At 46.0% G+C, this 27,709-nt stretch overlaps 1 protein-coding gene across 1 annotated transcript; it reads right to left on the bottom strand.

Annotated features, from left to right (window-relative positions):
- Positions 1-10,926: 10,926 nt before the first annotated feature.
- On the bottom strand, positions 10,927-27,709 carry LOC137095940 (Golgi-associated RAB2 interactor protein 2-like). Its single transcript, XM_067463215.1, has 8 exons — positions 27,622-27,709; positions 24,318-24,466; positions 20,043-20,212; positions 18,315-18,569; positions 16,267-16,282; positions 14,970-15,181; positions 12,312-12,406; positions 10,927-11,027 (listed from the first exon to the last, which is right to left on the bottom strand). Exons 1-8 carry the CDS (start codon positions 27,707-27,709, stop codon positions 10,927-10,929), a joined length of 1,086 nt encoding a protein of 361 aa, XP_067319316.1.

The raw sequence follows: 27,709 nt of genomic DNA, 5'->3' as shown, positions 1-27,709 counted from the left end.
AATCACCTTGTGTACATAAGCTGGACCGTTGTCAGACCCTATTTCTAATGGTATTCCAAATCTGGGGATTATGTCCTTTAAAAGTGCTCTTGAAACTTCTACTGCCTTTTCAGTTCGGGTTGGGTATGCCTCTACCCACCCGGTGTAGGTGTCCACAAAAACAAGCAAATATTTGTAGCCCTTTTGCGGGGGCATCTCAGTAAAATCAGTCAAAATTGCCTCGAATGGGACGTTGCCTACGTGTTGAATTCCTGGTGGCTTTAAGGGTCCTTCTCGAGGATTATTCTTGGCGCATGTCCAGCATCTGTGGGCTGCTGCTGCTGTCAGGCTATGGAGTCCATCAATGTACATTTGCCGTTCTAGCAGCTTAGCTAAGGCTGTCTTACCCAGGTGTGTGTTGGAGTGCATATGTCGGACTATGTGCCACGCCATATCCTTAGGGACATAAACGCGGTTATCTGGCATCACAATGACCTCTCCCTTCCATTCTCCTTTTTCCCCCAAAGCCCAATTCTCCTCTTCTTTTGTGTATGTAAACTTTTCTAATGGGGGATCTCCTATTACCGTCACAGCTAACAGGTGCTGCTTATTGTGGGGGTGCTTAGCTGCCTCTCTTGCGGCCAAATCAGCTAGTCTATTACCCTGTGTCACTGGGTCTTCTCCCCTTTGGTGTCCTTTGCAATGCATTACAGCCACTTTGTCCGGGTCCCAGACCGCCTCCAGGAGGGCCACAATCTCAGCTGCATTTTTAACGCCCTTTCCAGCCGACGTAAGGAGTCCCCGCTCCTTGTACAAAGCTCCATGGGCATGGAGCGTAGTAAAGGCGTATTTTGAGTCCGTGTAGACATTGACCCGTTTTCCCTTTGCCAACTGCAGTGCTCTGGTGAGGGCTATCAATTCAGCCCGTTGAGCGGAGGTTCCCGGAGGGAGCGACTCTGCTTCCAGAATCTCTCCCCCCCCCTGTACCACCGCATATCCTGCACGCCTCTCACCGTTCTCCATGAAGCTACTGCCATCTGTGAACAGGGTCATGTCTGCCTTGGACATTGGTACGTCCTTTAAGTCGGGTCGGCTGGAATATACCTGTTCCATCACCTGAATGCACTGGTGGACTGTTTCCTCTCCTGGGGCAGGCAACAAGGTGGCCGGATTTAAGGTGGCACAAGTTTCTAGGGTCACCATCGGGTTATCACACAACACCCCCTCATATTTTGTCAGTCTCTCATTTGTGAGCCAGCGCGGTCCCTTGGTGTCTAACAGCGCCTTTACATGGTGAGGTACTTTGACGGCCAGTGGCTGTCCTATGGTCAATTTACTTGCTTCTTTTATCAAATCTACTGCTGCTGCCACTGCACGAAGACAGGGCGGCATTCCCTGTGCTACCGTGTCTAACTGTTTTGACAGATAAGCCACTGGTCTCTGCCATGATCCTAATGTCTGGGTAAGCACCCCTATAGCCACTCCTTCTTTTTCAGACACGAACAAGTCGAACGGTTTTTCTAAGTCTGGGAGCCCGAGCGCCGGAGATGACATCAAGGCTTCTTTTAGGGCCTCAAAAGCCTCCTGGCACTCTTTTGTCCATTCAAAAGGGTCTTCTCTATTTCCTCGGGTAGCTCGGTACAGAGGTTTAGCCAACGTAGCGTACCCAGGAATCCAATGTCTACAGTATCCTGTTGCACCCAAAAACTCTCTCACCTGTCTCCTAGTGGACGGTGTAGGAATTGCACAAATTACTTCCTTTCTTTCTGTTCCCAAAGATCTATGTCCTTCAGTTATTTCAAATCCCAGGTATTTTACAGTCTTTTGACACAGCTGGGCCTTTTTCTTTGACACCTTGTAGCCTTTTTCCTCCAATGTTCCTAACATCTGCAAGGTGTAATGCCTGCATCCCTCTTGCGTCTTGCAAGCTATCAGTAAATCATCTACATACTGGAGCCAGATTCCTTCAGATTCAGGGATCTTGAACTCCTCTAAGTCTTTAGCAAGCGCCTGGCCGAAAATGGTCGGGCTATTTTGCCAGCCCTGAGGAAGGCGCGTCCACATAAATTGAGTCTTTTGGCCCGCTTGCTGGGTGTTCCATTGGAAAGCAAAGATGGGTTGGGAGACTGGAGCTAACCTGATGCAAAAGAACGCATCCTTTAAGTCCAAAACTGTAAACCACGCCGTCCACGAAGGGATTAGGCTCATCATAATGTAGGGATTTGGTACTACTGGGGTGAGGAGCACCGTGGCTTGGTTGACTGCCCTAAGATCCTGCACCGGGCGGTACTCATTCTTAGTTCCTGGCTTCTTTATCGGTAACAGAGGTGTGTTCCATGGTGAACTACAGGGCACAATAATTCCGTGTTCTAACAACCTGTCAATGTGAACTTGTATCCCTGCAGAAGCTTCCCGACTCACTGGGTACTGTGGTCTTTTGACTGGGACTGCTCCTTTCTTCACCTCTACTACCACTGGGGGCACATATTTAGCCAGTCCTGGAGGATTGTCTTCTGCCCACACCAAAGGAGTTTGTTCCCAGGGCCATTCAACTTTTGGCTGCGGGGTAGACTTCTCCTGTTGTACTAAGTATATCCTCCATTCCTCTTCCATGGGTATTGTCAATTCCATTTGGCCATCGTCTAAAAATTGGATTTGTGCTCTTAATTTTGACAAAATGTCTCTTCCTAATAATGACACTGGGCAATCAGGGTGATATAGTAATTTATGACTCACACTATGGCCTGCCAGATTACATGTCCGTTCCTGTAGAAAAGGGCATTTCTGAATTTTCCCTGACAGCCCCACCACTTTGGTGACTTCTGTGCTGGTAGGACCAATAAGTTTGTTCACCACTGATCGTTCTGCCCCAGTGTCTACTAAAAAGTCAACTTGCTGGTCCCCTACTTCTATAGTGACCATCGGCTCCCCGGGGTCCAGCAAAACGAGAGCCTGGTCGGTTCATTCTTCTTCCTCCGCATCCTCCCATTCTTCTTCTGCTATTGCAGCCACTACTGCTTCCCTCTTCTGGTGTGGAGTATAACCTCCACGACCTCTTCCACGTCCTCTACCTCTTCCTCTGCCTCGTCCTTCGCCTCCTTCCTCTCCAGACACCTTCTCTGTACATTCCCCCTTCCAGTGACCATACTTCTTGCATCTGGCACATTGATTCCATCCTAGCTTCTTTCGCTCTCCTCCTTTTCCCCTTCCTTTTCCTCTCGATTCTCCTGTCTCTCCATCCATCATGGTCAACAATACTTTATATCCTTCTTTACGATCTCTCTTCTTCTTCTCTTCCTCTTTCTGATCTCTGGCCATATACACCTGTTCTGCTATGGCTAGGAGTTCATTCATACTTTTTCCTATGAATCCCGGTTGTTTTTGAATTTTTCTTCGGATGTCATCTGCTGCCTGGCTGATGAAAGACTGCTGCAGTGCCCTTCTCCCATTGTCATCTTCTAAATTATATGGGCTGTATTTTCTATATGCCTCTTCTAGTCTCTCCAAAAATGCTGAGGGAGATTCACTCTTCTCCTGTCTCACCCCTTGGATCTTTTGGATGTTAGCTGGCCTTTGTGGTCCCCTTTTAACAGCATCTATCAGGATCCCCTGATAGGTCGTTAGGGTCGTCCTATCGTTGGCAACGTTGGCCTTCCAACCCGGATCCTTTCCAACGGGGAAGCGCTCTGCCCCCCAAGCAACCGCATCCTGACCCGCTGGCGGCTGATTTTGGGCCAGTAACGTAGCTTGATTGATCACTTGCCTTCTCTCCTCTGTGGTAAACAAGACCTGGAGGAGCTGTTGGCAATCTCGCCACGTTGGATTATGGGTAGCTATAATAGTTTCTAGTAAAGTCGCCATTGCTTGGGGTTGCTCGGAGTAGGGAGGTGTAGAACTCTTCCAATTTAGCAAGTCACTGCTGGTAAATGGGACCACCTGATATAATTGATAAGGCTGGTCATTTTGATCCAATACACTAACTTCCCTTATTGGAAATTCCCTCGCCGTTGTGCTATCTGCCGGACCTTCCACAGGGGAGAGCTCAGCTTGCCTGCTTCTAGTAACGGCTGGGCTTGCATCACTTGGTTCTCGGGCGGGACGTCGCACCGTTTGTGTGGTGGTGTCCGCAGCCCTTAATTCATCCCGGAGGTTTCGGAAGGGATTGGTTTCACTGTATGGAGGCTGTAGAACTATGGACACTGGGCTGTCATATGATGGAGGCGGTGTTATTGCCCGTTCCTGGTCAACTGGTCTCTGGGCGCCTTGAACTGCTGCTAGTGGGGGCGCATTGGGAATTACTGGCAATGGTAATGTCCGTCCCTGATCCATGGGCCCCTGGGCGCCTTGAGCCGCTGCTAGCGGGGGCTCGTTGGGAGTTGCATATCGCGGCCCCCGGTACCTACATCCCTCCACCGGCTCTTCTTCCTGGGCAAGGACTTTAACCTTGCCTTTCTTTTCTTCTTTCCTTATCATCATACACTGTACTTCTTTACACTTCCGGACCCAATCAGGATTTTGGGTCACTACGTTGTCCCAGGCATCAATATAAATATATTGATCCGGATGATGGTTAGCGCAAAATTTTTCTACCTGCCTAATCTTCTTTAGGTCCCACGACCCCTCTGCAGGCCACCCAAAAGGAAAGGTAGGCCATTCTCCTGTGCACAGATTCCTTAATCTGTAGTCCTTAAAATCTCCTGGATCTCCCTGACTCGATGCAGCTACAAACTTGTCAAAGTTGTCTAGCATACACTGAAGCGGAGACACTGTCTTTGAGTTCCTCCCACCCATGGCCTCTAGTGGGGAGCAAACCTTGACCTAGACGCCCGGACTCTCGACGGCACGTTTTAGGAACTGCAAGGTTTGCCCCGTCCTCCCACTACCCCACGGGATACTTAGTGGTCCCCCTTCCCCCAGCGCTGGTGTGTGTTACCTAGTGTCTTACTTGACCACTTATACTTGCCGGGTCTCTGTAGACGTTGGAACAACCTTCGTCCCCCGGACTTTCCTCCTTTTGGATCCTTCTTATCACTCCTCCACTCCCAGTTGATTTCTTGAGAACCCGAAGAGTTGCGATTTACCTTGATCAAGCAGCACCGACAGAAGAGGGGAGTGTCGCAGCCGGCTATTAGTCGGGGGCCCCCTTTGTCTCGGCTAACGGCAATCGCCTCTCGCGCCCCTGATGCTGATCAAAAATCGTCTTGCCAACAAGATCCGTCTCCCCCGACTCTGGCCCGTCTGAATCAAATCTCGGTGGAACCTCCAAAAATGAAGCAGGCTTTTTCTTTCTCTGAGCAATTGCTCAAAGGCTCAGCCAAAATGCTCCGTTTAGTTCAAATTGCGGACGCAGATGAGTCAGGAAAGACGGCCAACTGGTTCAGCAAGAATATCAAAGTTTATTTATAGCAGCTGCTAGTGGCTCTCCCGACACAACAAATGGCGTCTCTTGGAAAGCCCCCGAGCATCATAGGTAGTGTTCTTTTATACATCAAAAGGGGTTCGGCTTTAAGAGCCGCCCCGAAGATTAAATCATTGGTTAAGAAAGCTGTCAATATTAATTATATTAAGCAATTAGCTCATATATTTTTAAGTTTCGCTTCGCAATGAGCAAGCCCCTTTTTGGAACGCTGACATGCAAAATACAGCTGAAAACATCTGCTGATTTTGGCGAGTTCTAACTTCGGCCTTGGCCATTTCCTTTTTGCAAAGTTGGCAAGTCTCATGACCGATGTTTCACCCTTTCACAAAAAACTCATCTTTAGTCTGTCTTTGTCTCCCATATATGGTCAAGTCCATCCGTTCTCTGTTCTACATGCAAACCCCAGCAGCTTTAGTAAAAACTAAGCTGTGCTTCTTGCCTTTTCTATAGCTGTACCTTTCTGCATACCTACAGCTGTACCTTTCTGCCTTAGTCTCTTTCAACTCTTTGATTCTATGATTCTATGATTCTATGATCCCACTTTTCTGATTAAACCCCTTCCTGGGAATCCCTTGAGGTGTGGCAACACCCTTGGCACCCATTGTATGGTCAGCCAAAACCTATTGTCTTGGGTTTTGGCTGACCATACAAAGGAAAAGAAAAGAAGGGAAGAAAGAAGGGAGGGAAGCAAGACAAAGGAGTGAAAAGAAAAGAAGGAAGAGAAAGGGAAGAAGGAAAAAAGGAAGATGGGGAAAGATGAGGAAAAGCAAGGGAAGAGGAAAAGAAAGAGAGGGGGAGAAGGTAAATGTGGGAGGAAGCAAAGAAAGAGCTGCAAAGAGAATTGCCAGAGTGTTGCCATGGAGCCATTGTGAGGCAGGCCGTCTCAGAGATAAGAGATGGGAGTAAGCAGGCAGGCAGCGGCTCCTTCCACATCCAGGCAACACCATACACTATAATAATAATAATAATAATAATAATAATAATAATAATAATAATAATAATAATTTCCAAATTCAGACAGACAGAGTTTTGGAGCACAAGACTACTGACCTCACAATCCTGTTAAAAAACAAAGTATGGATTAGGTTCTTGTGGGTTTTTTCGGGCTATACGGCCATGTTCTAGAGGCATTTCTCCTGACGTTTCGCCTGCATCTATGGCAAGCATCCTCAGAGGTAGTGAGGTCTGTTGGAATTAGGACAATGGGTTTATATATCTGTGGAATGGCTGGGGTGGGGCAAAGAGCTCTTCCTTGCTGGAGCTAGGTGTGAATGTTTCAACTGACCACCTTCATTAGCATTTGAAGGCCTGCCTGAGCCTGGGAAAATACCCTGTTGAGAGGTGTTAAGATGTGCCTGGTTGTTTCCTCTCTGCCGTTTTGCTGTTATAATTTTAGAGTTTTTTAATACTGGTAGCCAGATTTTGTTCATTTTCATGGTCTCCTCCTTTCTGTTGAAATTGTCCACGTGCTTGTGGATTCCAATGGGTTCTCTGTGTAGCCTGACATGGTGGTTGTTGGTGTGGTCCAGCATTTCTGTGTTCTCAAATAAAATGCTGTGTCGAGGCTGGTTAATCAGGTGCTCTGTTATGGCTGACTTCTCTGGTTGAAGTAGTCTGCAGTGCCTTTCATGTTCCTTGATTCGTGTTTGGGTGCTGCGTTTGGTGGTCCCTATGTATGGATTGTCGATGTTGCAATCCCAGGTGACAGCAGGAATGCAGAGAAACAACTGGAAAAGCTGACACGATACCAGGATTTAAAGATCGAACTGCAAAGACTGAGGCACAAGCCAGTCAAGGGGGTCCCAGTGGTGATCAACACACTGGGTGCAGTGCCTAAAGACCTTGGGCTGCACTTAAACACAATCAGTGCTGACAAAATTACCATCTGCCAGCTGCAGAAGGTCACCTTATTGAGATCTGCACGCATCATTCTCCAATACATCACACAGTCCTAGACACTTGGGAAGTGTCCGACGTGTGATCCAATACAACAGCCAGCAGAGTGTCTGCTGTGGACTCATCTTGTTGTGTTTCTAATAATAATAATAATAATAATAATAATAATAATAATAATAATAATAAATGTCTTGTTGAAGGCTTTCATGGCCAGGATCACAGGGTTGTTGTAGGTTTTTTCGGGCTATATGGCCATGTTCTGGAGGCATTCTCTCCTGATGTTTTACCTGTATCTATAGCAAGCATCCTCACTACCCCAGTTTCTGCCAACCTAGCAGTTCGAAAAAATTCAAATGTGAGTAGATCAATAGGTACCGCTCTGGTGGGAAGTTAACGGCGTTCCATGCAGTTCATGAATGATATCGAGGACCCCCGCCCGGTAATTGGTCTGCACTGCAGCAGGGAGTTCCTCCTCACTACCCCAGCTTCTGCCAACCTAGCAGTTTGAAAAAATTCTAATGTGAGTAGATCAATAGGTACCGCTCTGGCGGGAAGTTAACGGCGTTCCATGCAGTCATGAATGATATCGAGGATCCCCGCCCGGTAATTGGTCTGCACTGCAGCAGGGAGTTCCTCCTCACTACCCCAGCTTCTGCCAACCTAGCAGTTTGAAAAAATTCTAATGTGAGTAGATCAATAGGTACCGCTCTGGCGGGAAGTTAACGGCGTTCCATGCAGTCATAAATGATATCGAGGACCCCCGCCCGGTAATTGGTCTGCACTGCAGCAGGGAGTTCCTCCTCACTACCCCAGCTTCTGCCAACCTAGCAGTTTGAAAAAATTCTAATGTGAGTAGATCAATAGGTACCGCTCTGGCGGGAAGTTAACGGCGTTCCATGCAGTCATGAATGATATCGAGGATCCCCGCCCGGTAATTGGTCTGCACTGCAGCAGGAAGTTCCTCCTCACTACCCCAGCTTCTGCCAACCTAGCAGTTTGAAAAAATTCTAATGTGAGTAGATCAATAGGTACCGCTCTGGCGGGAAGTTAACGGCGTTCCATGCAGTCATAAATGATATCGAGGACCCCCGCCCGGTAATTGGTCTGCACTGCAGCAGGGAGTTCCTCCTCACTACCCCAGCTTCTGCCAACCTAGCAGTTTGAAAAAATTCTAATGTGAGTAGATCAATAGGTACCGCTCTGGCGGGAAGTTAACGGCATTCCATGCAGTCATGAATGATATCGAGGACCCCTGCCCGGTAATTGGTCTGCACTGCAGCAGGGAGTTCCGCAGTTCCTGGAAGCCACCATTGGGATAAACTGATGGAATGTGCCCCAACTGGCAGCTCAAACTAGGACTGCTTTCAGCCTTCATCACTTTCCCCTTGGCCCCACCATGGCAGCCTGCCCAGAGCTCCGTCCCTGCCCAGCGGTCAAACTCTGAGGTTGGACATAGAATGAGCCCCCGGACAGGGCTGCCACGAGGAGGCCAAGTGGCTTCACCTTCCAAGGGCCTCTGAGGCCACTTATGCACACCATACTTGACCAAACTGGCCTGTACCAAAGCACATGATGCTAGCCTATCCCAATCCAGCCAGATGCTTACTTAGTGGTGACTCCTTTGGGATAGGACGTTTGGTCCTAATACCACAAACATCTATTTCTCCCAATTCAGCCCCACTGTCCACGTGGTTAATGGGGGGCCTGCTCTGCCAACCGCAACACGAGCTTCCCCGACTAAAGGTACCTGACTGGAGAACTAAATGGCCAACACCTGTCGAAAAGGGCTTGTAGACAAAGGGAAAAACGCCTCCCTTGGAGATGTCTATGGACAACGCCGGCTCTTCGGCTTAGAAATGGAGATGAGCACCACACCCCAGAGTCAGACACAACTGGACTTAACGGGGAAAACTTTTACCTTTTACCTTTTTATGGTTTTTCCAGCAAGTTGACTGACAGAATCTCTCCAAGAAGTTGGAGGCCATTCTCTAAATCTGCCCAGTAACTTGGATATCTCCTTTAAAGCTCAGGCTAACGTGGTTTCACTACTCCAGGGGCACCAAACTGCAGGTAAACAACAACAACAGCAACAACAGCAACGACAACAACAACATTCCTCCCCGGTCAAAGAATTCTCCCTTGCATCTTTCTCTTTTCTGCATTTTTATTATTGCTGAATCTTCACCAGTTCCTCTCCTTTTCAAGTGCTATATCTTCTATTTTCTGAGTCCTGGAGTCCAAAGTCCTTGCAGATAATAGTTTTCTACTATGGAGGTTGATGAGAGGAAGAAGAACTGATCACCTTGGTTTTCAGGAGGAAAAAGAGAAGGAGAAATATAAGTTACTACACTTAACACCAAAATAATGATATGCCCAGATCTAGGAGGGGAGACACCTGGCTTAAAAACGGTCTGCGTGAAAGGGATCAAAGAGACTTAGGCCTCTTCTACACTGCCATATAATCCAGATTATCAAAGCAGATCATAGAATCATAGAATCATAGAATCAAAGAATGGGCCATCCAGTCCAACCCCATTCTGCCAAGAAGCAGGAATATTGCATTCAAATCACCCCAGACAGATGACCATCCAGCCTCTGTTTAAAAGCTTCCAAAGAAGGAGCCTCCACCACACTCCGGGGCAGAGAGTTCCACTGCTGAACGGCTCTCACAGTTAGGAAGTTCTTCCTCATGTGCAGGTGGAATCTCCTCTCTTGTAGTTTGAAGCCATTGTTCTGCGTCCTAGTCTCCAAGGAAGCAGAAAACAAGCTTGCTCCCTCCTCCCTGTGGCTTCCTCTTACATATTTATACATGGCTATCATATCTCCTCTCAGCCTTCTCTTCTTCAGGCTAAACATGCCCAGCTCCTTAAGCCGCTCCTCATAGGGCTTGTTCTCCAGACCCTTGATCATTTTAGTCGCCCTCCTCTGGACACATTCTAGCTTGTCAATATCTCTCTTGAATTGTGGTGCCCAGAATTGGACACGATATTCCAGATGTGGTCTAACCAAAGCAGAATAGAGGGGGGTAGCATTACTTCCTTAGATCTAGACACTAGGCTCCTATTGATGCAGGCCAAAATCCCATTGGCTTTTTTTGCCAAAGTCCTTGCAGAAGCAGAAAACAAGCTTGCTCCCTCCTCCCTGTGGCTTCCTCTCACATATTTATACATGGCTATCATATCTCCTCTCAGCCTTCTCTTCTTCAGGCTAAACATGCCCAGCTCCTTAAGCCGTTCCTCATAGGGCTTGTTCTCCAGACCCTTTATCATTTTAGTCGCTCTCCTCTGGACACTCCACATTATGTGAGTCTACACTGCATTATAATCCAGTTAAATGAAGATAATCTGGATTTTATATGGCAGTGTAGAAAGGACCTATGCAGACCAAAATTAGGTAGATTTTTGTGTTCTTCTGAACATTGTATTATGTTTAAAGACCAGCAGAAAACAGATTTATTTTTCCTGATGGGTTTTCTTTATTGTCATCAAGGTCTTTTCCCAGATAGGGTTTCAATATTTGTTCTACTCTTCAAAATGCTTGGTTTTATATTATGTACCTTTGGCTCTCGCTTTCATTTCTTTTCTTCTTTCATTTCGATCCAGAAAAAAAAAACCCTTCTTCCTGTTTGGCATTTAGTTTTTCTTCTTTGCATTTTTCGATTCAGCAATAGTTTTGGAGACAGCAGTATAAACACTGATGATATTAAAACTCTTTTTTTCTTCCTTTTTTTGATCTAAAAAAAGGGAAAGAACAAAAAAAAAACAGGCACAAGTCATGTTAGGTAGATGATGCACTCTTAGATAGAAACACATTGTTGATAACTCCATTGTACATTATTACTATTTGGGAAATACAGTTCTAATGGACATGTGATCACACATATCTACTGAAGAGTTAAGCAAGTGGAGATGTGGATCTATCGCAGGCATGGGCAAACTTCGGCCCTCCTGGTATTTTGGACTTCAACTCCCACAATTCCTAACAGCCACAGACTGTTAGGAATTGTGGGAGTTGAAGTCCAAAACACCTGGAGGACTTAAGTTTGCTCATACCTGATCTAGAAGGACAGGCATGATGAGGGCTACGTCTTTCACTGTTGTCCCTGTTTGATGGTGAGAAGCTATGGATATACGAGGGTTGAATGAAAAGTAATGCTTTCACCTTCATAACTCCTCAACAGATGTGTCAGGTTTTACAATGTATTGTAATGTAATATAGCTGAGTCATGCACTGCTAATGGGCTTCTATTGGAAATGCTGAGTCATGCATTAACTGTATATAGAACTTCATTTGGGGAATGTGTTCTGGCCTAGTCCAGGTGATTGTGAATGATAGGGTTTTGTAGGTCAAAACCAGCACTTTGAATTGTGCTCAGAACTGGATTGGCAGCCAGTGGAGCTGACACAACAGGAGGGTGGTGTGCTCCCTGTATGACACTCCGGTGAGCAACCTGGCTGCCTCCCGCTGGACTAATTGAAGTTTCCGAACAGTCTTCAAAGGCAACCCCACGTAGAGTGCATTGCAGTAATCTATCCGGGATGTAACAAGAGCGTGGACCACCGTGGCCAGATCCGGCTTCCCAAGATACGGGCGCAGCTGGCGCACAAGTTTTAATCCATAGGGATACCAAGGTGCTTGTTTATAGAGCTATTCCCCTCCCAACCCTGCTATACGCTTGTGAGACGTGGACTGTGGAGTTGGCTGCAGACATAAGCAGGAGGAAGAGAGAGAAACTAGGACATTTTAGAAACAGTTTGAAAAGTAGGATGGCAGAAGGGCGTCAAATCTGGGCTGTTAAAGGGCATTTTTGGGCTCAGAAATGTCATGCAATGTAGCTACAGCTCCATGCTATGTCATCCTTGGAGTTGTAATTTTGCAAGGCCTCTAACTATAAATCCCAGGATCCCGTAAGGAGTAAGCCATGGCAGTCAAAGTGGTGTCAAACCGCATTAATTCTACATTGCAGATGCACCCTGAGAGGGTAGGAATACAGCTGGTGTCTTTCGTTTCTACAAACCTTTCTGGAGTGGAAATTCTGCCATAACCATAAGAGCGGAGGCGACGCTTTCGTTCGAAGAAAGAAAACACAAGTCCGATAAGAAAGACTCTGAGCTGAAATGACAACAACAGTAAGGACACTTAACATGCGTGCTGCATTTCACCAGAATTATCTAGTTATGATTAATCCTCCCGGAACGCCGTAAAACTGGGCTGGCATTCGTGCGGCCTTCCGGATGTTGCACTACAACTACCAGCAGCTGGTATAGTGAACATTGGGGGATGCTGGGAGTCATAGTCCAGCCATATCTGGAGGGGTGCATGGTTTCCAACCTATCAACACTATTCAGGGCTTGGAAAAGGAGTTGTTGTTGTTCTCATAGAATCACAGAATCATAGAATCAAAGAGTTGGAAGAGACCTCATGGGCCATCCAGTCCAACCCCATTCTGCCAAGAAGCAGGAATATTGCATTCAAATCACCCCTGACAGATGGCCATCCAGCCTCTGCTTAAAAGCTTCCAAAGAAGGAGCCTCCACCACACTCCGGGGCAGAGAGTTCCACTGCTGAACGGCTCTCACAGTCAGGAAGTTCTTCCTCATGTTCAGATGGAATCTCCTCTCTTGTAGTTTGAAGCCATTGTTCCGCGTCCTAGTCTCCAAGGAAGCAGAAAACAAGCTTGCTCCCTCCTCCCTGTGGCTTCCTCTCACATATTAATACATGGCTATCATATCTCCTCTCAGCCTTCTCTTCTTCAGGCTAAACATGCCGAGTTCCCTAAGCCGTTCCTCATAGGGCTTGTTCTCCAGACCCTTGATCATTTTAGTCGCCCTCCTCTGGACACATTCCAGCTTGTCAATATCTCTCTTGAATTGTGGTGCCACAAATTGTGGTTGTATGTTGCACTATAACACCCAGCAGCCAGTATAGTGAATGTTTGGGGATGCTGGGAGTCATAGTCCAGCAATATCTGGAGGGGTGCATGGTTTCCAACCTATCAACACTATTCAGGGCTTGGAAACGTATTTGTTGTTATTCTCATCATCATCATCATTATTCTGCTTTCCTCTCTCAAATGAGACCCAACACACACAAAAACTGCAACGTATAAACATTAAAATAGAATTAAACATATAATTGTTAAAAACAAATCCTTAAAAGTAGATTAAACCATTAATTAAAATGCTACAGAGTACTCCCTAGTTCACTGTTCAAAAATTTCTACTTTAACTTTGCTTATCTGGTTTGTTTATATCACTAAGAATTACCGTATATACTTGAGTATAAGCCAAGTTTCTACAAACTCGGCTTATACTCGAGTCAGGGTTATTTATTATTTTACTCTGTTGTTGTTGTTGTCATTATTATTATTATTATTATTATTATTATTAAATTTATTTTTATTCTATTATTATTACATTTAATATTTTTTCCATGTATTATTATTACATTTATTATTTTACTGTTATTTTACCTTATTATTATTATTGTTGTTGTTGTTGTTGTTATTACATTCATTCTTATTGTTATTATTACATTTATTATTTTACTCTATTATTATTGTTATTATTGGGCACCACAATTCAATTGGGCACCACAATTCAAAAGAGATATTGACAAGCTGGAATGTGTCCAGAGGAGGGCGACTCAAATGATCAAGGGTCTGGAGAACAAGCCCTATGAGGAACGGCTTAAAGAGTTGGGCATGTTTAGCCTGAAGAAGAGAAGGCGGAGAGGAGATATGATAGCCATGTATAAATTCAAGAGAGATATTGACAAGCTGGAATGTGTCCAGAGGAGGGCGACTCAAATGATCAAGGGTCTGGAGAACAAGCCCTATGAGGAGCGGCTTAAGGAGCTGGGCATGTTTAGCCTGAAGAAAAGAAGGCTGAGAGGAGATATGATAGCCATGTATAAATTCAAGAGAGATATTGACAAGCTGGAATGTGTCCAGAGGAGGGCGACTCAAATGATCAAGGGTCTGGAGAACAAGCCCTATGAGGAGCGGCTTAAAGAGCTGGGCATGTTTAGCCTGAAGAAGAGAAGGCTGAGAGGAGATATGATAGCCATGTATAAATATGTGAGAGGAAGCCACAGGGAGGAGGAGGGAGCAAGCTTGTTTTCTGCTTCCCTGGAGACTAGGACGCAATGGAACAATGGCTTCAAACTACAAGAGAGGAGATTCCATCTGAAGATGAGGAAGAACTTCCTGACTGTGAGAGCTGTTCAGCAGTGGAACTCTCTGCCCCAGAGTGTGGTGGAGGCTCCTTCTTTGGAAGCTTTTAAACAGAGGCTGGATGGCCATCTGTCGAGGGTGATTTGAATGCAATATTCCTGCTTTTTGGCAGAATGGGGTTGGACTGGATGGCCCATGAGGTCTCTTCCAACTCTTTGATTCTATGATTCTATGAAATGGAGGCAGGATTGCAAACTTGGACCCTCCAGGTGTTTTGCACTTCAACTCCCACAATTCCTAACAGCCGGTAGGCTGTTAGGAATTGTGGGAGTTGAAATGCAAAACACCTGGAAGGTCCAAGTTTGCCCATGCTTTATGCATCCTTTGTGGAGTGAAAAAGTGGGATATAAACAACAACAACAACAACAACAACAACAACAGAGAGGTTTTATGAGTCCACTAGGAAGGAAGCCCATAAGCTACATGGAGGACTGGGTTTACCTGGCTGATGCCTTTGAAACGACGCTCGCTTCGTAGGTCTCATAGCTGTCATCTACTCCCAACACGTCCGTTGTGCTCCTGGACACTGCCTGCATGGATTGGAGTATTTGTCGCATCTCTTCCGTATATTCCTCTGCCGCGTGGCTGCTACTCGGTCTCCGTTCGAGCTTTTTGGCTGCAGCTTTCTTCTTAAAGTCTGTCTTCCTTGAAAACTTGGCAGTCACCTGGAACCCAAAGTAGAAGACGTGCTTTGATTTATACGAGTTATGGGCAAACTTTGGCCCTCCAGGTGTTTTGGACTTCAACACTCACAATTCCTGTATGTTAGGAATTGTGGGAGTTGGAGTCCAAAACACCCGGAGGGCTGAAGTTTGCCGATGCCTAATATAAAGGCATCAGATCTCGCCTGATCTTGGGAGCTAAGCAGGGTCAGGGGTTGGAGTACTTGGATGGGAGACCAGCAATACATCCCAGGTGCTACAGGTGATATTTCAGAGAAAGGAACCTGATGACACGCACTTCCTTGACCCGTTTCAGAAAAGTCACTTTGAACCGGCATCCCATTGTCATTCCTCTGCATCTAAAGCAGTGGTTCTCAACCTTCCTAATGCCGTGACCCCTTAATACAGTTCGTCATGCTGTGTTGACCCCCAACCATAAAATTATTTCCCTTGCTACTTCATAACTGTAATTTTGCTCTTAAGGTGAAAGGCACATGTCTGTGTTTTAGATGGATTAGGGATCAGTTGGTTTTCCCTGTAATAGGCAGTAAGAGCACCTAGAGCTTCGGAGAGCTTCTGCTCAACCATCTCAAAGCTCCCTGCTTGAGCGGTAATGGCACGGTCATCAGCATAGATGAAACTCTCTGTCCCTTCTGGCAGTGGCTGGTCATTTGTGTAGATGTTGAACATGGATGGAGCGAGCACGCTCCCCTGAGGCATCCTTCAGAACAGACAAGCATCCCGAGCTCTGAGGATTACCTGGGAAGGAATCCCACTGGAGCACTGCAGCGCACCCAAATACCTGGGAGTCACTCTGGACCGTTCTCTGACCTACAAGAAGCACTGCCTGAACATCAAGCAAAAAGTGGGTGCTAGAAACAATATCATACGAAAGCTGACTGACACAACCTGGGGATCACAACCAGATACAGTGAAGACATCTGCCCTTGCGCTGTGCTACTCTGCTGCTGAGTACGCATGCCCAGTGTGGAACACATCTCACCACACTAAAACAGTGGATGTGGCTCTTAATGAGACAGGCTGCATTATCACGGGGTGCCTGCGCCCTACACCACTGGAGAAATTACACTGCTTAGCCGGTATTGCACCACCTAACATCCACCAGGAAGTAGCAGCCAATAGTGAAAGGACCAAGGCAGAAACATCTCCAGCTCATCCCTTGTTTGGGTATCAGCCAGCACGTCAACGACTTAAATCAAGAAATAGTTTTCTTAGATCTACAGAGACACTCGCTGGAACACCTCAGCAAGCGAGAGTTCAAAAGTGGCAGGCTCAAACCCAGCACCTCAATCCATGGGTGATACCAGATGGGAGACTCCCCCTTGGGCACACAGAGGACTGGGTGACTTGGAAGGCACTAAACAGACTGCGCTCTGGCACCACAAGATGCAGAGCCAACCTCAAGAAATGGCGCCACAAAGTTGAATCCACGAATGCGAGTGTGGAGAAGAGCAAACCACTGACCACCTGCTGCAATGCAACCTGAGCCCTGCCACATGCACAATGGAGGACCTTCTTGCGGCAACACCAGAAGCACTCCAAGTGGCCAGATACTGGTCAAAGGACATTTAATCCACTACCAAGTTTGCAAAATCTGTGGGTTTTTTTTATCTGTTTGTTTGTTTTGTTCTGTTAGAAATGTAATACAGTGTTCTGGTTGTACATGACACGATAAATAAACAAAATACTGTAATTTTGCAACTATTATGTATCATCATATGAATATCTGATATGCAGGATGTATTTTCATTCACTGGACCAAATTTGGCACAAATGCCCGAAATTTGAATACTGGTGGGGTTGGGGGGGATTGATTTTGTCATTTGGGAGTTGTCGTTGCTGGGATTTATAGTTCCCCTACAATCAATGAGCATTCTGGACTCCACCAATGATGGAATTGAAACAAACTTGGCACACAGAACTCGCATGACCAAGAGAAAATACTTGAAGGGTTTGGTGGGCGTTGACCTTGAGATTTGGAGTTGTAGTTCACCTACATTCTGAGAGCACTGGGGTCTCAAACAATGATGTAGCTGGACCAAACTTGGCATGAATATTCAAGATGCCAGAATGTGAACACTAGTAGAATTTGGGGGAAATAGACATTGACATTTGGGAGTTGTAGTTTCTGGGATGTATAGTTCACCTACAGTTAAAGAATATTCTAAACCTCACCAATGATAGAATTGGGCCAAGCTTCCCACACAGAACCCCCATGACCAACAGAAAATGCTGTGCTTTCTGATGGTCTTTGGTGACCCTCGCAACCCCCCTCGGGGTGCTGACCCCCAGGTTGAGAACTACTGATCTAGAGCAACCTCATTATTAGATACACGAACCTCATTATCATCCCCAACGTTCAGAGTACCCTGATCATTAGACATAATCACAGGTTGAACTCCAACAGAAATAGGCAATAGTTTGTGCACTGAAGTATCTAAAGACATATCAGGAAATGTGATTGGCCTTCTTTGTATAGGATTATATTCCATTGCAGTTGGAAAGCATCTCTCCTACCCCAGCCCTCCTCCTCCTCCTCCTCCTCCTCCTCCTCCTCCTCCTCCTCCTCCTCCTCCTCCTCCTCCTCCTCCTCCTCCTCCTTAACATTGTTGTTGTTGTTGATAATAATAATAATAATAATAATAATAATAATAATAATAATTATTATTATTATTATTTTCCAAGCCTTATCAAGTTGTAAAGGCAAGCAAAATGCTTTCCTTTCGTTTCAGGGACCAGGAAAGGCTTTATATTGATACCAGGGAAAGTTTCACTTTACTCTCGTTAATGTCGTTACTTAATGACAGTCTTGTTTCTCCAAATGGATTTCAAGTTTTGCCAAGTTCCTGTTCTATTCATTGGATTTTCATGTTGCTTATTCTATGGATTCCGTACCTATCATTATTATTATTATTATTATTATTATTATTATTATTATTATGAGAGTATTACTTGCCTAAGAAATCTCTATGAAATGCATGCGGTCACCATAAGTCCTCAAGTGGATTGAAGGCACATACCCATCCATACTCTTCCTGTCCCTATCTCCTGTCTATTCCCCAGCTCAGTACAAACCCATGAAGCCGTCCTTGTGCTCATGGACCCGTCATCACTTGAAATGAACTCGATGCTCAGGTCGTCTATGGTCGAGCAGGACTTTGGTGTGGAGCTCAGGTAGCAAGTCGGTGGGTAGTGGAGAAGGTAGACCAGGGAGAGCCAGCGGTCAAATTGCCCCTTCTCCTCCCCCCTGGGTGCGTGAAGTTGGAGGTAATACGAGCGCTTGTTGATCAGCTTCATTTTGATGACCCGCTTTTTGGGATCGTGGATGGAGAACCGTACAAATTTCAAAGGGAGGGCCCTGGGGACACCAAGAAAAGACAGAAGCATCAAGGAGGGACCGTTCAACGTGGGGAAACATCCTGGATGGAACAATTCCAGGGAGAACTTTCAAGATGGAAACAACTTTCACTATTGAATTGTGCCTGGCAACAGCAGAATGGGGTTTAAACTGGATGGCCATTGTGGTCCTTTATGTCCCATTGGGGAGATGGTGGCGGGGTATAAATAACATTGATTACTTATATAGGGGAGGGAGACTAGGGTGCGGAAAATGGCTTCAAACTACAAGAAAGGAGATTCCATCTGAAAATTAGGAAGAACTTCCTCACTGTGAGAGCTGTTAAGCAGTGGAACTCTCTGCCCCGGAGTGTGGTGGAGGCTCCTTCTTTGGAGGCTTTTAAACAGAGGCTGGATGGCCATCTGTCGGGGGTGCTTTAAATGTGATTTTCCTGCTTCTTGGCAGAATGGGGTTGAACTGGATGGGCCACAAGGTCTCTTCCAACTCTATGATTTCCTCCTTTCCCAATTCCCCCCCCCCCCCCCCAAACAAGGACTTATTAGAACAGAAACAAATAGAAACAATGAATAAGAAGAGAAAAATAAAGAAGAAAAAGATGCTGGTGATGATGACAACAATGATCAATTTCCTCGTATATTGCCTCCCCCCCCTCCGCCCCCCCCCCCCAAAAAAACCCTGGGACTTAAGCCAATTTATAAAAGCAAAACAGATAAAAATGCAAATCATGATATGACTAAAACTATACATAAAGTCATAGAATCATAGAATCAAAGAGTTGGAAGAGACCTCCTGGGCCATCCAGTCCAACCCCATTCTGCCAAGAAGCAGGAATATTGCATTCAAATCACCCCTGACAGATGGCCATCCAGCCTCTGTTTAAAAGCTTCCAAAGAAGGAGCTTCCACCACACTCCGGGGCAGAGAGTTCCACTGCTGAACGGCTCTCACAGTCAGGACGTTCTTCCTCATGTTCAGATGGAATCTCCTCTCTTGTAGTTTGAAGCCATTGTTTCGCGTCCTAGTCTCCAAGGAAGCAGAAAACAAGCTTGCTCCCTCCTCCCTGTGGCTTCCTCTCACATATTTATACATGGCTATCATCATATCTCCTCTCAGCCTTCTCTTCTTCAGGCTAAACATGCCCAGCTCCTTAAGCCACTCCTCATAGGGCTTGTTCTCCAGACCCTTGATAATTTTAGTCGCCCTCCTCTGAGTTTTGCTCTAGACTAGACTAGATCTTGAAGGGATCATTCAAGGTGTTGAACCAAATTTGAGGCTGAGCCTCAACACCTTAGATATCTGCTTAAAAGTCTGCAATTGAACCATTCATGGAGTCCCTACCGGCTGTTAGGAATTGTGGGAGTTGAAGTCCAAAACACCTGGAGGACCCAAGTTTGCCCATGCCTGCTCTACACTATCAATAAGGAAGCCTTTGTCCACTCCTTACACAATCAATGCAATGGCTCTCTGTACATACCTGGTCAGTATTGGTTCCCCCGGGTTTGGTCCAAGAGAGAACCGGCCATCGACTGGGCGAGCAATGAACAGTACATTGGGCAACGGGAGCTTGTTGTTGGTGGTAGCAACCCCAACAATGGCCTTGTTGGTGTGGTTGTGGAAGAACACGTGCTTGCCCCTGCTGTTGACCTGGCAGAGAGGAAACCCAGGGTGATCCATCAAAGAATAACCTAAGACAGGGGCCTTCAAACTATGCCCTGTGGACCATAAACATTTCCACAAAATGAAAGGAATCCTCTCCACCCCATTCTTGCTCCCTCCAAAATGGAGACAGTGGGGACAGAAGTAAGAAAGTAAAAGAAAGAAGGAATAAAGAAAGGTTGGTAGTAAAAAGAGAGGGGGAAAATCCAGATAGATGGATAGATAGTAGATAGCTGGATGGATGGATGGATGGATGGATGGATGGATGGATGGATAGATGGATAGATGGATACATGGTAGATGGATGGATAAATAGATGGATAAATGGATAGATAGTAGATAGCTGGATGGATAGATAGATGGATGGATGGTAGATGGATGGATAGATGGATGGATTGATGGATGGATGGGTAGATGGTAGATGGATGGATGGATAGATGGATAAATGGATAGATAGTAGATAGCTGGATGGATGGATAGATAGATGGATAGATGGATGGATAGATGGTAGATGGATGGATTGATGGATTGATGGATTGATGGATAGATGGATAGATGGATAGATAGATAGATTGATAGATGGAGGTGTTTTCCCTTCATCTTCATCTACATCTTTTTGTAGATTGCTAAATTTAGGCTGTGTAGATGAGAACATTCTGTGATGGCATTCAAGTCATTTCACTCTGAGTCTGAAATGACTTGAAGGCACACAACAAGAACAACAAACTATAGTAAGGCCCCTAACAGTCTGAAGGAGCATGAACCAACCCACTGGTTAAAAGGTTTGAGGGCCCCCGACCTAAGAGAAGCTCTTTCAGATAAGATGGAAGGTCCACCTAATCTTGCCTTATGTTTCTTATCTGTAGCCCTCACAATGTTGCTAGGGATTCTTCAAAGCTGAAGTAGAGCAGAGGGACAAAAAGAGGCATCTGAAATAAGTGTCATAAACAGTGCTGTCCTCAGTCATTGTGCTGCCTGAGTCAGAGAAACAAATGTTCACCCTTCCTCATCCTAGTCATGTTGTATGATGCAGCTAATGAGACACAATATCCCACAAATGTCCAGGAGTTACTGATGTCTCCCATGCCAGTGGAGTGGTGATGGTGGTGGTGGTGGTGAATCTGCCTTGGGTTTTAGTCCAACCTTAAAGGAGCTATCCAAGATGTGAGATCCATTTTGGGGAGAAGGTTCGGAACTGAACATTAATCCGCCCTACAGATATTGTTGGGCTGCAACTAAATTAAAATTCACCTTAAAACCCAGAGAGGTTTCAAAACCCAGAGAGGATATTGACAAGCTGGAATGTGTCCAGAGGAGGGCGACTAAAATGATCAAGGGTCTGGAGAACAAGCCCTATGAGGAGCGGCTTAGGGAACTGGGCATGTTTAGCCTGAAGAAGAGAAGGCTGAGAGGAGATATGATAGCCATGTATAAATATGTGAGAGGAAGCCACAGGGAGGAGGGAGCAAGCTTGTCTTCTGCTTCCTTGGAGACTAGGACGTGGAACAATAGCTTCAAACTACAAGAGAGGAGATTCCATCTGAACATTAGGAGGAACTTCCTGACTGTGAGAGCCGTTCAGCAGTGGAACTCTCTGCCCCGGAGTGTGGTGGAGGCTCCTTCTTTGGAAGCTTTTAAGCAGAGGCTGGATGGCCATTTGTCAGGGGTGATTTGAATGCAATATTCCTGCTTCTTGGCAGGGGGTTGGACTGGATGGCCCATGAGGTCTCTTCCAACTCTTTGATTCTATGATTTTATGATTCTATTATTAGACCTCTGGTATAGTGGTTAGTATTGGAAACTAACCAAGTACCAATAGTAAGTAGCCCAAGTGAGTAAACAGGTGGGAAGATAGATGGATGGATGGATGGCTAGATGGATAGATCGGTGGGTGGATGGATGGATAGATAGATGGGTGGATGGATGGATGGATGGATGGATGGGTGGGTAGGTGGATGGATGGGTGGTGGATGGATGGATGAATGGGTGGATGGATGGATGGATGGATGGATGGGTGGATGGATGGATGGATGGATGGATGGTAGATGGATGGATGGATAGATGGATAGATGGATAGATAGTAGATAAATGGATGGATAGATGGATGGATAGATGGTAGAAGGAAGGATGGATGAATAGATAGATGGATAGATGGAGGTGTTATCCCATCTTCATCTTCATCTACATCTTTTTGTAGATTGTTAGATTTAGGCTGTGTAGATTAGAACATAATTAATGTATATTGCCACCCTTTTCATAGAATAATAGAATTATAGAATCAAAGAGTTGGAAGAGACCTCATGGGCCATCCAGTCCAACCCCCTGCCAAGAAGCAGGAATATTGCATTCAAATCACCCCTGACAAATGGCCATCCAGCCTCTGCTTAAAAGCTTCCAAAGGAGGAGCCTCCACCACATTCCGGGGCAGAGAGTTCCACTGCTGAACGGCTCTCACAGTCAGGAAGTTCTTCCTCATTTTCAGATGGAATCTCCTCTCTTGTAGTTTGAAGCCATTGTTCCATTGCGTCCTAGTCTCCAAGGAAGCAGAAAACAAGCTTGCTCCCTCCTCCCTGTGGCTTCCTCTCACATATTTATACATGGCCATCATATCTCCTCTCAGCCTTCTCTTCTTCAGGCTAAACATGCCCAGTTCCCTAAGCCGCTCCTCATAGGGCTTGTTCTCCAGACCCTTGATCATTTTAGTCGCCCTCCTCTGGACACATTCCAGCTTGTCAATATCTCTCTTGAATTGCGGTGCCCAGAATTGGACACAGTATTCCAGATGTGGTCTAACCAAAGCAGAATAGAGGGGTAGCATTACTTCCTTAGATCTAGACACTATGCTCCTATTGATGCAGGCCAAAATCCCATTGGCTTTTTTTGCCGCCACATCACATTGTTGGCTCATGTTTAACTTGTTGTCCACGAGGACTCCAAGATCTTTTTCACACGTACTGCTCTCGAGCCAGGCATTGTCCCCCATTCTGTATCTTTGCATTTCATTTTTTCAGATATTGTTGGGCTGCAACTAAATTAAAATTCACCTTAAAACCCAGAGAGGTTTCATTAGACCTCTGGTATAGTGGTTAGTATTGGAAACTAACCAAGTACCAATAGTAAGTAGCCCAAGTGAGTAAACAGGTGGAAAGATAGATAGATGAATGGATGGATGGATGGATGGATGGCCTGATGGATAGATCGGTGGTTGGATGGATGGATGGGTGTGTGGGTGGATGGATGGATGTGTGGATGGGTGTGTGGGTGGATGGATGGCTGTGTGGGTGGGTGTGTGGGTGAGTGGGTGGATGGCTGGACGGATGAATGGGTGGATGGATGGATGAATGGGTGGATGCATAGATGGATAGATGGAGGTGTTTTCCCTTCACAAGGAAGAACTTCCTGACTGTGAGAGCCGTTCAGCAGTGGAACTCTCTGCCCCAGAGTGTGGTGGAGGCTCCTTCTTTGGAAGCTTTTAAACAGAGGCTGGATGGCCATCTGTCAGGGGTGATTTGAATGCAATATTCCTGCTTCTTGGCAGAATGGGGTTGGACTGGATGGCCCATGAGGTCTCTTCCAACTCTTTGATTCTATGATTCTATCTTCATCTACATCTACAGATTGGGGCAAGGATTTCATAGCATTGGGCCATGGTGATTTATGTGGGATCAGAACTGAATTAATTCGACAGTGTAGATGCACTCTATGAAAGGTTCTGCTACCAACTTGGAATGGATGACCTACAGTGTAGAATTAATGTAGATTGCCACCCTTTTAGCTATCTATTTGGCAGAGAAGGCTAAAGAGCTTGCAAAATTGCACTCCCATGGTTCCATAGCATTGAGCATGGCAGTTAAAGCGAGGTGAGGGTGGGCAAACTGCATTAATTCTACAGTGTGGATGCTCTCTTAGGTCCCATCTATGCTCTTTGAAACTACATTATACGGTCATATAATGCAATTCAGTCCCTTGAAGGATCTCCATATGTTGGAAACGACTTGAAGGCTCATTGTAGGACTTCGCTGAAAATGCTATGCCCTCCTGTGTGGTCCAATGCCACCCACCACATGGCCCATTTCCCTCCAACACCCCTTACCTGGAAGAAGTTGCTCTCAAACATTGGCACAGCCTGGAAGACGGGGTATTCACCTTTCTCCAGATACTTCTGCAGTGTGGTTTGGTCTGGGGTTTCGGAGGAAGGGCGAGCAGGCTGACCCCTGAAGAAGTTCTTCCAAAATGAGGTGCCTGCAAAGGAAAGAGCCAATCCTTAAACAAAGAAGGCAATCAACGGGCTTCCTTCGATTCAAGGAGAAGAAAGAGGAGACACCTATTCTATGCTGTCATGGCCAAGCTGGCACAATCATTCCCCTTCCAGAAGAAGACTATGAAGTTGGAAGATTAACGGAAGCTCTTTGCAGGTTTTGTTTTTTTCGGGATGCATCCACACTGTTGAATTAATGCAGTGTGACACCACTTTAGCTGCCATGTCTCAATGCTATGGAATCCTGGGAGTTGTAGTTTGATGAGGAAGCAATACTTTGCAACTAGAACTTCCAGGATTCCATAGCACTGATCCCTGGGACTGGATTGGATGGGTCAGTGCTATGATCTTATGATTCTGGGCATCAACAGAACTACAGGACCTATGAGGAGCGGCTTAAAGAGCTGGGCATGTTTAGACTGAAGAAGAGAAGGCTGAGAGGAGACACATGACAGCTATGTATAAATATGTGAGGGGAAGTCATGGGGAGGAGGAAGCAAGCTTGTTTTTGCTGCCCTGGAGACTAGGACGCAGAACAATGGCTTCAAACTACAAGAAAGGAGATTCCATCTGAACATTAGGACGAACTTCCTGACTGTAAGTGCTGTTCAGCAGTGGAACTCTCTGCTCTGGAGTGTGGTGGAGTCTCCTTCATTGGAAACTTTTAAGCAGAAGCTAGATGACCATCTGTCGGGGATGATTTTGTTGTTGAGCAATTTAGAATGGCTATGGATAGTGAGATCCAAGCCATCGTGGATTTAGCCTGGTGAGAAAAAGAAGCTAGTATTCCAGAATAGATCTCACCAAGTTGAAGAGAAAGCCACCGAGGTTTTATTTCATTCCAGCTGGAAAGGATGACGATTGCAGTAATCTGCCAACAAATCGACATGTCTGCTAGGCAGGTAAATACAGAATATATAGCTCTCAGATTCAAAGGTTCTGATGCCCACCCCCTGAACCGGCTTTGTTATGATTGGCTATGGAGCCCCCTGTGCCAGCAGGACTGAAGACCGACAGGTTGCAGGTTCAAATCCAGGGAGAGGTGGATGAGCTCCCTCTATCAACTCCAGCTCCTCATGTGGGGACATGAGAGAAGCCTTCCACAAGGATAATAAAAAAAACATCAAATCATCCAGGCGTCCCCTGGGCAACGTCCTTGCAGACGGCCAATTCTCTCACACCAGAAGCGACTTGCAGTTTCTCAAGTCGCTCCTGACATGACAAAAATAAATAAATGATTGGCTATGACGTCAGCAAGACAGGAGGAGATCCAACGAGAGCCCTGGCCCTGCTTTGGCCACTCAGCCAATGAGGTGAGGCAGTCTGTCATGTTGAGCCGCTGGAGGAGGATGTAAGAGGATTGATTCACGTCCCTACCTAACAGGGGTGTTGTGTGTGTGTGTTTTACTCTCCCTTCTACCCGCATGACACTCTTGAGACCAAGAATCAAAGGAGCAATGGATTCAAATTGGAGGAAAAGCGATTCCACCAAAACATTAGGAAAGACATCTTGAGGGTAAGAGCTGTTAGGCAGTGGAATATCATGCCAGCTAGGTGTCTGGTGAGGTCTCTTGGAGGTCTTTAAACAGAAGTTGGATGGCTGTCTGTTGGGAATGCTTTGACTGTGTCTTTTTGTTTGGCAGAGGGTTGGGCTAAATGGCCCTTATGGTCTCTTCCAAGCCTATGATATTATGATAGTCATTCAAGAAGGGCGTTGAAGCCCAGGAAGCCCTGAATCCCTCCGAGGAGCAGCTTAGGAACTTGGTTGGTTCAGCCTGAAGAATTGAAGATGGTGAAACAATAGCTATGCTTCCAACCCCTTTTGTAGGTTGCAAAGCATAGGTGGGTTCATGTGCAAAAAGGACGCCTGTCATATAACCTGGACCTCAGTTGGAGCTGGATGGGCCCCAAAGGAGGAGACTCCACTAAACTCAGAGGCAGCTGCATATTTCAATATTGTGGCATATATTTACTCTGAGCTAAAGCATAGAATCATAGAATCAAAGAGTTGGAAAAGACCTCATGGGCCATCCAGTCCAACCCCATTCTGCCAAGAAGCAGGAATATTGCATTCAAATCACCCTTGACAGATGGCCATCCAGCCTCTGTTTAAAAGCTTCCAAAGAAGGAGCCTCCACCACACTCAGGGACAGAGAGTTCCACTGCTGAACAGCTCTCACAGTGAGGAAGTTCTTCCTAATTTTCAGATGGAATCTCCTCTCTTGTAGTTTGAAGCCATTGTTTTGTGTCCTAGTCTCCAAGGAAGCAGAAAACAAGCTTGTTCCCTCCTCCCTGTGATTTCCTCTCACATATTTATACATGGCTATCATATCTCCTCTCAGCCTTCTCTTCTTCAGGCTAAACATGCCCAGCTCCTTAAGCCGCTCCTCATAGGGCTTGTTCTCCAGACCCTTGATCATTATAGTTGCCCTCTTCTGGATACATTCCAGCTTGTCAATGTTGTTGTTCATTCGTTCAGTCATCTCCGACTCTTCGTGACCTCATGGACCAGCCCACGCCAGAGCTCCCTGTCGGCCGTTACCACCCCCAGCTCCCTCAAGGTCAGTCCAGTCACTTCAAGGATGCCATCCATCCATCTTGCCCTTGGTCGGCCCCTCTTCCTTTTGCCTTCCACTTTCCCCAGCATAATTGTCTTCTCTAGGCTTTGCTGTCTCCTCATGATGTGGCCAAAGTACTTCAACTTTGTCTCTAGTATCTTTCCCTCCAGTGAGCAGTCGGGCTTTATTTCCTGGAGGATGGACTGGTTGGATCTTCTCGCAGTCCAACCAGCTTGTCAATATCTCTCTTGAATTGTGGTGCCCAGAATTGAGCACAATATTCCGGGTGTGGTCTAACCAAAGCAGAATAGAGGGGTCGTATGACTTCCCTAGATCTAGACACTATGCTCCTATTGATGCAGGCCAAAATCCCATTGGCTTTTGTTGCCGCCATATCACATTGTTGGCTCATGTTTAACTTGTTGTCCACGAGGACTCCAAGATCTTTTTCACATGTACTGCTCTCGAGCCAGGCATCGTCCCCCATTCTGTGTCTTTGCATTTTGTTTTTCCTGCCAAAGTGGAGTATCTTGCATTTGTCCCCATTGTAGCACCTGGCATAGACTCACTTGTAGACTCACCTTGGCTACGCTCCTTTTTCCCTTTATGCTTTTTATCTGATCCAGGGAGTTGTGATGGGTGGCTTCGCCCCTTTGAACGTTTTGGCAT

Source organism: Anolis sagrei, chromosome 1 (genome assembly GCF_037176765.1).
Source record: "Anolis sagrei isolate rAnoSag1 chromosome 1, rAnoSag1.mat, whole genome shotgun sequence".
Classification (NCBI taxonomy): Eukaryota; Metazoa; Chordata; class Lepidosauria; order Squamata; family Dactyloidae; genus Anolis; species Anolis sagrei.
The sequence above is the reverse complement of the archived record's forward strand: the minus strand, read 5'-3'. Positions and strand labels throughout refer to the sequence as shown.